This window comes from Phaeoacremonium minimum (genome assembly GCF_000392275.1).
Source record: "Phaeoacremonium minimum UCRPA7 unplaced genomic scaffold PA7_03_scaffold_288, whole genome shotgun sequence".
NCBI classification, from domain to species: Eukaryota; Fungi; Ascomycota; class Sordariomycetes; order Togniniales; family Togniniaceae; genus Phaeoacremonium; species Phaeoacremonium minimum.
In genome coordinates, this window is record NW_006921193.1 from 682509 (window position 1) to 693452 (window position 10944).

Genomic DNA, 10944 nt, shown 5'->3' on the forward strand with positions numbered 1-10944 from the left:
GCCGAATATTCCGGGCTTGGAAGTTTCCATCACAACAAGCCTTTACATGCATGAGTGAAGACTGATTGCTCAATAGTGTATGGAGTTGTAGGAGGTACCATTCACACGAAACCTATATCAAAATGTCTCAAGTATGATAATATTAAAACTATCTGATGAATAAGATTCGCTTGAATTTCGAGTGTTCAAATGACTCGCAGTTGGATCTGAAATCAGTACCGGACTACTCACGATCACGGCCCGTGTGCAACGCTTCTTTCCCGCTCCTCTGTTTACTACTGCCGGTATCAGTGGATGCTTGATACTACTCAACTGTTGTGTTACAGTCTTTTGTAACGTGGCCGGCAGACGGCGCTTCACCTTTGGTTGGCAGAAGCCTCAGGGACACGCACGTACACCTCACTCAGAGTCACACAAGTTTAGATCACATTAGGTCGTGAGTCTGTGATTGCCCGAGATTGCCCCAAGCTCATCAGCGTAACCATGTCTGCTCTATTCACCATCTAACCTCTTAATACATCTGCAGTAGACCGCGGACAATGCTGACATCCTCCACAAGCAAGCGCATGATGAAGTCTGCATGGCCCCCATTTCCCATAGTATAGCACAATCACTTAGGGCTGGTCCCTCATTGTGTACATATGGGAGACTACGTCAACTGCCCGAAGATCGTAACGAGCACTGTTCAACCTGTGAATTAAAGCTCTGAGCCATAATTACCTAAATGCAGTTACCCGCTTTTGACTCATCCAGCCTTACCGAGTCAGATCAGCCAGCATACGGGCCGAAAAGTTGAACAAAAACCAGGGGTTTGCTGTTTGTTTAGTTCGCTAGCCTTGCCGACCGCCATGGCGAGGCTGAAAGATGCTCCATACACTCTTCTCTATGGACCTAGACGCAAGGGCAGGCGAAAAGCCGTTATGTCACCACCGTGTCACTATTCCCTCCCTTTTTAAGGGTCTTGTGAGGAGTCTAGGTGTGGTTTTGCGACTCATTTAACAAATAGCATCAGAGACAAGTCATGTGGTGGTCTTGCTAACATTGGATGGAGGCTGTCCTAAGCTGTCTAAGTCTCCGAGTCTCCCTACATACATAATGTGGCCCTCGTCTTGATGCATAACATCTTCCAAGACACGGTTAGCATGCAATGAGGCCTGTCTCCCTTGCGTTCATTGACGTTTCGACTGAGACAATGACGGAACTTTGAGGGCGCAGAGCAATGCAGCGTCATGATCACCGGTTTCTAGAAGACTTCCGAATCTTCGAATTGTAGACAATCTAGGGATATGCGACCACCCTTTGCCCTCGCTGAGACAATGCCCTCACCTGAGCAATTCGTATGACCAGACTTGTGAATCTCCATCGGAGTCTCAGGGTGCACTACTGGACCCTGCGATGCCGAGAAAGGGATGTAAGGGACGGTGCACAGGGCTTGGTGCACTGACACCGTTAAGCCACAGTGTCGGACTGTTCTCCGTGGTCGTAGACTGCCGAGCGAGACCACTTGCACTCTAGCAATCGACCGCATGGAAGGTCGAAGATCGGCAGTTAATGATGGCCGCTGTCATCATTCTGTAATGCCATGTCTGCCGTGATATCTCATCTGCGATCAGATTAACCATCCCTCTTCAGGACCACAACGAGAATAATGATGGCAATTGCAGTCAGGGGCTGTCCCAGGGCTTCCCCACTTAGAGAACTTGACATCATCCGGCGGCCAGTGCTTCAACTTAACGAACCCCATGGCGGGGTTTTGAAGCTGTAGTGAGCATCTTCCCAATCTAATAGATTGAGCTCCTTGAGTGCTTGCGTCTGTAAGCCAGTGTAGATCATCCTGTCATGACCGCTCCTGTAGGACGTGGCTCAATGGATTTGGAAGAACACTAAAAACCAAGCTGCATTGGTCCTGATAGCTCCATTGCTATGAGACGAGACATCTCGCTCCAATTGAAAACCTCGAACTTCTTCGCGCATGGCGATCCCGCGAGCGCTGTCTTGCGTTGCGATGTCAGCGATGTCATGCAGCGTGGGTGGCCTAGGAGGCTTCGCTTAGACGTCTGGTGCGGTGGGCAGCCGGAGACTAACGCCCAACTAAAGTGATGGTGCTCAATAGTGATGAGAGCAAGCTAATCGATCACCTTGGGCGTTCCGGGACGTCACTCCGATTATTCGCGGCCCAGTGAGCAGAAGAGAAGGCGAAATGCCAAAGTCTAGCGTGCAAGAGTGAATTAAGGTGAGGCGTGCCATTCCTCACCGATCGTCTGCCCAGTGGTAGGCTTGGTAGGGTCTCGAGAGGGTCTCCGCCTCGTGGTGCATATCATCAGTTGTCTCTCATTCCAGCAATGGCTGGCTTCTAGGGGCACGAAGGCGGTGATCTCAATTCCTGCTGCAAATCTTCCACTGCAGCTTGCCTGCTCTACCTGAGTCTACGTGATACGGCTTGTCTTAGTGTTTTCGTCTCTTTCATGCCTTGTCGCCCTAACAGGGCGATCTATCGCAGGCCAGACCCTGGGCCGGGCATGGCCTGTCTCACCGACCATCACTAACATCAAGCCTCACCCGTCCGATCCGTGCTCTGTGGGGGAGGAGGTCTGCTATCATAGTGATGCGCCAAGACAAGCACTCAGCTGTATCACCTACTAGGTGCCCGCTCGTATTGACGCTGACACGTCATGGGTGGTGGTGATCCCATTCCAACCGTCTATCACCTGCAACGGTAACAGTGGTGAGGGACTTTCACCTCGCTAACAAGGACTGCCCCTCCGTAGTACAGTTGCTTTTTGGGTGTTAGGGCCAGGGTCTGCTTGGACGACGTTTCGTCACTTGAGGCCTATCAAAAGAGGGCAGATCACATTGTGAGGGAGATGGATCGTCAGCCTGCAGGTTAACTATGCAATCACTCTATTGTAATCTTTCACGATTTGTTGTTCTGCAACTTGATTGACGGCCTGTGTCAGGCAGTCCCGTGCTTTGCCGTCTGCGTTGCTTTGCAGCTTTGCAACTCCCGAAACCGCGGCTTGCAGTCGTTGACAGGCACTCAGGCAGATCAGACACGATCTATCTCTTCCCAATATGGGCAGCTTTGCTAGGCTGTTCACGGCTTGCAAATTGGCCCCCTAAAGATCTGCCAGCTATTCTTAATCTACGCGATATAGTGACTGTGCGTGGGATAGCCGGCGCCCGTGTTAATAGCCCGCGTATTATTGGCACAGTAAAGTGTTGATGCTGCTTCATCAGATCTGGTCTTGTGTTTGAGGACCGGGGACTAGCATGACGAAAGGTCCGCGCTGGTGAAGCGGCGGCGTCGATAGCAGACCCCCTCTTCCCCTGGCCTGGGACGTCTCGCGGCGTTTGAAGAGTGTTGCGACAATGGCCAGAGTGACAAGGTGCGATCGGCCGAGCAAGTGGCCATCCTTGGCTGTTTCGTACTGCGGTATAGGCAGTAGCAGCAGAAAGAATGTCCCAACGCCAGGAATAGACTTTGGGACATTGAATGCTTTACGACAAGGGTCGAAGAGCAGAGGGGTTGCAACTTCGCAAATCCGCAACAACGGCATTTCAATGTGTTGGTTGCATCCGATATTCTGCATAGGTCAAGCCATCGTGAAGTCTCATATCAGGTCCTGAAGGAGGCCGGGAGGCGCATCAGGCGCACCCAATGCTATGGTAAGGGATGTGGTGGGCTGTTCTAGGTGTCAATGCCAGGTGCACGGGCTTCATACTCTCTCTAGATGGCCATATTTCCTCGTGTGATGTGGCGGCAATTGGGTTTGGGCTCATGATTGACTGTAAACATTGCATCTCATTTTGCCAGAACTGGTAGAGTCGTCCAAGTCCACCGGGATTAAGAACTAATATGCCACTATCACATAGTAGTAAACGTAAAGAGGCAGATCGGCCTCAGCCGGGAGCGCAGCTTTCGAGCCAGGTGCCGATAGGTGCACATCGCACCGACGGATCGTCTAAGGATAGAAACCACGAATTTCCTCATCTGGGATCAAACGAGCATCTTGTAATGTCTGTGTGTCCGTGCAGCGTGTGATAGTGGATGTGACGACTTACCAGGAGCCTCTCCTTCGGATGTCATGCCAAAGTGTGACTGGCCGCAACAGCGGGCTTCTTCACTTTGCATTTCACACTGTTATTCCTTGATCGCAGGCATGATGTGTGTGGAGCACCCTCGTGGTTGGTCTTGACCGTGCAACTTCATAATAACGCCCATGCATCAATTAGAATCTCAAAGATGCGTCCATAATATGCCGCCCTGTCTCTTACTGCTGCCAGGACAGGGATAAGCGGCCCACAAGATGGCGTCCTCAAAGATGGCATATGGCCAGAACCCTCGAAAGTCTCACGACGCCAACGACATCAATCCAGTCAAGCCATATCCATAGTCTTGTTGGTGAATAGCGATGCTCTATCGCTGCAAAGTCATTGAGGCGGCGGGTGAGTGAGGTTGCGGCATCCCCCTGCCCAATGGGAAGTTAGGGGGCACAGACCGGCTGGTGGCCTGAAGGACAGGCTAAAATAAAACACAAGATGCGGTAGATCAGATCATTAAAGGAAGATTGACGAGCGACAAGCCTGGTAATTGGCTGTTGATTGGTATCGGCCACAATCTCTGCGAGTCTGTGGCTGCTCACGGCATCCCTTGATAGACCTGGCGGTGAGTGTTTCAGCAATTTCGATAGAGCAGAGATAGCCCCTTGCGCCGCTTCCCACCCCCAAGGTTCTGCTGCCAGGGTCCTCTGGCCACGGGCTGCTCACGTTGACTGTGAGGTGAGTTAATCTAGGTGAGAAGCGTGTCGAAGCGAAGCCACCCCGTAGATTACAGGATGCTTGCTGATAGACGAGCATCGTCCTGTTTCTAGTTCTACGCCTGCTTTAGGCCCTCCTTGCATTTCGACAACTGGGATCTTTTCGTCGGCTATCGCGGAATTGTATCAAGAGTGCCGTAAAAACCGTTTCCGGTGTTTCTAGCGGGTTGTTCTTGTGCAATTCGAAGCAGGCTACTAACAGAAGTCAATGTTGATATCTGTGTCTGCCAAAAAGTTGGCTTGGCATGGAAATATGACTAAGCCAGTGGTCGGTGCGAGGGAAGAAGCCAAGGAAGGAGCACGGGCAACAGAACGGGAGGCGGGGACTTCCTTCCAAAGGACGAACCAGGAGCAGAAGGAGCAGCGAGCAGGAGCAGCGTGCACAGACCAGCCGATTCGGCATTCCTTTGGCGGGGGCGACGACTGGGGCGGCGCCACTGGGCACACAGAGCAGGCAGGCGCGGGAAATGACCTGCACATTTTTTCTGGTGTTGTGTTGTGCCCCACTTTAATCGTGGCTGATGCTTGTGCTTGTGAATAACTCGCTCTCGCATCTCGACGAAAGCGTATAAAATTTAGGTAAAACAAAACAGAAGCAGCATTGGCACGTGAGCGACTAGACTAGAGAGCTTAGTGAGATCTCCAGAAATCCAGGGGTCCACCTTCGGAGATATTCTCGAACCTTACTACGACAGGAGAGGAGAAATCCTCAGCTATCCGTTCGCGCCGTCGACCTGCGCTATCAAGTCTCTCTACTGATCTACTGTGATAATCTACGAGCGGTGAATGGCACGAATGAGATAGTTTCTCAAGACCAGCTTAGCCTCGAATTCTCATTCAATTTCCTCCCGTGCTTGAGCTGCTCGCATGGAGATGAAGACTCCATCACCCGATGCATGCGAAGAATGCGACTAGGGAAGCTTCGTTGCTGACATTCAAACGCATCCATATCGGTCTCATGTCAGGCAAAGGCCAAATGTCACCGTGCCAGATGCAGGAGGAAATTACTCGACCCGTATCAGCCAGCCGAACCAGCCGAGCCGCCTCCATTTCGATGCCTGTGACGCCCAGAGACTCATCCGCAACCGACTTCACCGAGTGGCCTCAAGGTGTGTTTCCGTACGAGGCTCGATGTGCCTTGTAAATGAATTACTAGTCTGGCTGGTGGGCTCACTGCGGGCCACCTCTCGTGCCACACCAGTCCAAGATTCTACGATGGCCTCGAAAGGTCGAGATGACCGCTACTACCCAGTATGTACGTGTACAGCATTTGCGCAGGGGCCAAGTCGAGCGATGCGACACTGCCGAGACGGTGTTACTGGCTCAGTGTCACCGGATGGCGTAACAAATGTGTACATCGTACACCACATTACGCCTGCCCTGGTACATCGTGATGCATTCAACGCCCAAAACCCCACTGAAGATGCTAAGAGATGGATTTATTGACTCACGGACGCTATGTGACACTGGGCGGCCGAACTTGCCTATTGGACCACCAGATCAGCCTTGTTAATAAACGGCCGAATTAAGATTTTCTTGCTTTTCCCCCCTTGGCTTTGTTGCCTCCCCTGCTAGTCCCACACTCTGCATGACTGGCTCAACGTGCTCGAAACGCTTACAGGGCCTTTCACACGCCTAGCAGCCTCACTTCTCTCTCTTCGGCAAGTCACGGCCCTCTCGGATACTTGGAAGTCGACCATGACGAGGCTGGCGCCTCCGTCTCCTGCATGGCGACCTGGGATGGGAGGCAATTCTCCATCGGCGAGCATTGCTTATCACCGCTTTGCAGACCCCAGAGGACCAAAGATCGCTTCACCCATCAGAATAAAGTCCCGGATACTTTGGTTCGAGGTATCTTTGGCGGAACAGTTGCTTACTTCATATGTACTAGCTACCGTACAAAACAAGTGCCACGATCCTGTTTCCATGCATGCCTGCTGATGCTCATCTCCTGTGTTGGAGCCTCAGGCAGAGCTTACGCCCAGCCAGGAAAGACCACCAGTAACCGTTGCAAACTATTGGTGCAGGGGTTGAAAGCCTAAGGCCCCTATGGCAAATGACCAGAAACATCATCAGACTCGACTCTCAATTCGACCTGTATCGTGATCATTTATCCATTTCTGAGTTATGCGACAGGATGCCTATTATGGGCTGTCTTTGCTGTAAAAGAACACACGGCCCATATGGGCTTGACTGATCATTGCTTCACCGCCGTTATGGATTTGATGCGCCCAAAGTGAGAGTTTCAAAAACTCTTGACTGCTGGATATGGACTCAATCTGCTAGAAGCTAGAGGTCCCATCGTAATAGATTGGCGCCTGCTGATGGCCGTCTAATCGGCCGCATCTTCTGCCATTTGTACTTGGATGGTCGTGGCATTAACTTGACATGCCTTCTTGCATAAACATCCAACCACTCAGAGTCTCATATCCCGCAAGTCTGGCACCAGCACTTGCAGGATACAGTATTGTGGTAATCCTGCACATTGCCGGATTGCCAAAACCATTGGTTGGTATCTCGGAGACAACCACTCAAAACCCATGCATGCCGCCGAACGCTCCCATTTGTTGATGAAGCTCTCTAAACAGCGCTAGCAATCATCCAATGGATCTCAGCGAGGATCTCGAAGGGCAGGCAGGATCTGCAGAACAGGATGATGCAACAGCTTGATGGCGTTGGACACCCTGACACCTTACCACGCAGGAGACGGATCTTCTCTCTGGGCCGCCTCCAATCAATGAAGCGTGGTCCGCAACGGATACAACGGAGCCACTCAGCTGGAAGAAGATTCGATAGATCAGCATTAATCAAGCCACGAGGCAGCAGGCAAGGTCCTGCAACAGAATTTCTGGCGGAGAAGCCCGAGAGGAAACGTACATGCTCAGCACTCTTGATGAAAAGACTCCGCGTAGAGTCTCACAGGCACGTCCTTTCTCCCTCGCAAGCCTACCTCCTGCAGAAAGCGCGCGAACTGAATTCATGCATTCCGATCATGGATGACTTGTGCACATAAACATTCGATTGAGCGCTAAGACACTTTGGATACAAGATAAAAGCCACCGACCGACCAATCAAGTGAGGTCCGGGCTGACTGTGTGTTCTCAAACAGCTCTACAACGAGAAACACGCGACCCTGAAAGTTTGCCTAGGGGCCTAATTGAGTTGAGGTTTACCCTGGAAATGGCAGGAGGCCCATCCATCCCGATAGTAGCCTGAAAGTTTGGCTTTGTTCTGCATTCTGAATCATGTCAACAACATTCGATGGTAGTTCATTCCCGCTTCTAAGTTCAGGGCAGATCTTGGAACTATCAATCGCGGCTTGACAATTCGCTCAAGCTACAGTAGCAATTGTTTCAACCTCTGGAGGTATTCGAGAAGGGCCAAAAAAGAAACGGGGAACCACACTGTGTTAGCAAAAGGAAATATGCAAATCAACGGGCTTCTTCGATCATGACGACTGGCAAAACGAATGAGCAACAGAGCAGCACAGGCGTGTGAGTGAAAGGCGGAATTCCTGGGGGACCTGGACTGTCAGCAGAACAGAGCACGGCAGCAGTGGGCTGCACACGCCCGACAGAACATCTCATTTCCCTTCAACGGCGCACCCCCTGGCCAGACACTCCTCCCTCCTCGCCCCTGCTCATTGGGTGAGCGGCCAGAGATGGCGTTGGTGTCGTGGATGGATGGTCGTGACCCACACCTCTCTTGGACCAGTTATTTCGTGTGTCAGACAATCCTTGCCCTCGTATATTGCGCTTCGTCACAAATCACCCATCCTTTGCGTTAGTGGACGCCCCAGATGGACTGGGTCATTCCCTTGGCTGCCTCGGCCGGCCCCCCCTTGTCGATTTCAGTCTCTTCAGGTTGGAACCTTAAACCAATGTGGAGCATTGAATTTTTAGCAACGATAGCGCATAGTGGATAGTGTGGACACCCTTGGCTTCTAAGACATGGGTTGCTGAGCTGGCTCGACATGGGTACGACATGGGTACGTACTGGCCGGGATGGATGGATGGCTGGCTTCGAACGGGGGCAGGGATCTTCTCATCGAGGCGGACAGGTCCACACTCTGACTGAAGCAAGCCACTCAAGTCCACGCAATGAGTGACAGAGTGAGTGACTGACCCTCCCTCAGGCGGTCGTCGACATCAATATCTACAGCGACCTCCCACCTCACAGCATCACCACTTCTGCACCCAACCACAACCCTTTTGCGACGCTCATCCCACGACCGCTTTCATCCCATTACTCCTCAACAGGTCTTGGATTGTCGCCGACTTTCACCTTCAATCATCACAACAACGACTTCGTCTTCCCTGATCCGCTTGCTGCCATCTCTCCTTTACGGCGACAACCCTTGAGATTGACCCGTTGACTCGGACCTCAATCTGTTGCGACGACACATCACAGCCCAGGAGAGCTCTATTAAGGCCGTCAAGAGGATATTCCCATATAAACCTATTGGTCCAAGGATCCTAATACCCATTGGAAGGCCGACTTTCCTGTTTCGTGTTTCCTTTCTTTCTATTTGGTCTGTTTGATCCCCGCCAAGCCAGGAAACCAAAAGGACAGGAAAGCCATCGTGGACTCCCCTGGAGATTCCACATCACATAATTATGCAGCATGTCTCAGCACCGTACGGATATCCCACTCCCCCAGCGTCGCCGGCGTCATTCGACCAGAAGTGTCCGATAAATCAAGCCATCCCGGCACCTCGACACATCCCTCTTGCTCCTGAGGAGAGACTAGGGAGGTTTCTAGCAGGCTCGCTCCAGTTGACGGGTATCCTTGGGACTGGCGCATACGGCGTAGTGTACTCCGCCGTCGACATCAAGACCAACATCCAGTATGCCGTTAAGACACTCAGCAAATTCAACCCAGATGGGACTCCGTTAGACCGTCGACAGCTTGCCTTTCAAACCAGGGAAATCCGTTTGCATTACATGGCCTCGGCCCACCCCAATGTTGTGTCCATGCTCAAGATTATCGACGACCCGGACTGCATTTATGTCATATTGGAGTATTGCCCAGAGGGTGATTTGTTCTACAATATCACTGAATGTGGCCAGTATGTGGGTAAGGATGATCTCGCCAAGAAGGTGTTTCTCCAGATCCTGGATGCCGTAGAACACTGCCACAACCTGGGAATCTACCATCGGGATTTGAAACCAGAGAACATTCTCGTCACGGACCACGGCGAGACTGTCAAGCTCGCAGACTTCGGCCTAGCCACGTCATCTGATAGATCCGAGGATTATGGCTGCGGTTCAACATTCTACATGTCTCCAGGTAAGCTTCCGAAGGCCGTTCCGAGTCCACTGCCAGCCCAAACTGCCCCCATGATCAGCAACTAACCTTTCCTCTTTTCCTTTTCTTAGAATGCCTGGATCATTCATCCCGGAGGCCGTTTTACTATTGCGCCCCAAATGATGTCTGGAGCCTTGGAGTTATCCTGGTCAACTTAACCTGTGGCCGCAACCCGTGGAAACAGGCCTCGTTCGAGGACTCAACCTACCGTGCCTACACGAGGAGCCCAGGATTTCTGAAGACCATTCTTCCCCTGTCGGATGAACTGAACGACATCCTAGGGAGGATTTTCACCCGGTACCCTGAGCAGCGAATTACCTTGCCCGAATTACGGGCACGGATATTCTCCTGCTCCAGGTTCACCGAATCACCCGCACCGGTTATGCCCATGCCACAGGCGCTGCCTACGCAAGCTGCTTCACCGGAGCACACCACTGTATACGTTGACTGTGAGGATTCGATCGTCGACCATTATGAATACGACGCTCCCCTCTCACCGGCTTCTTCGGCCGACTCACTATCGGACGAGGGGTCAACCTGCTCGTCTGATGATGGGTCGCTGACATCCAGTGTCTCGACCATTGACGACTTGGACGATGACGATTTTATTCAGGAGCCTTCGGAGGATGCCACAACCCACCAGCCGGAAGTCCAACCGGCCATCTACGAACCAGAAGAGCCAAGGCTAGGGAATTATTCACAGGAGTTTTGCCATTTTCCAGGAGCTATGCCAGAGCCCATTATCCAGTCGCAGATGCCGACTGCAGCACCTCCTAACTGTGCGCCGAAGTATTTCCCCTTCATCTGGGATATGTTCAAC

The 10944-nt window shown here is 51.9% G+C and overlaps 1 protein-coding gene across 1 annotated transcript; it reads left to right on the forward strand.

Moving 5' to 3' along the window:
* Window positions 1-9433: 9433 nt before the first annotated feature.
* Window positions 9434-10171, forward strand: UCRPA7_3614 (putative ran1-like protein kinase protein; the record flags this gene model as incomplete). Its single annotated transcript, XM_007916079.1, has 1 exon — window positions 9434-10171. The coding sequence occupies one exon, from the start codon at window positions 9434-9436 to the stop codon at window positions 10169-10171; it is 738 nt and encodes a 245-aa protein (XP_007914270.1).
* Between the last annotated feature and the right edge of the window lie 773 nt (window positions 10172-10944).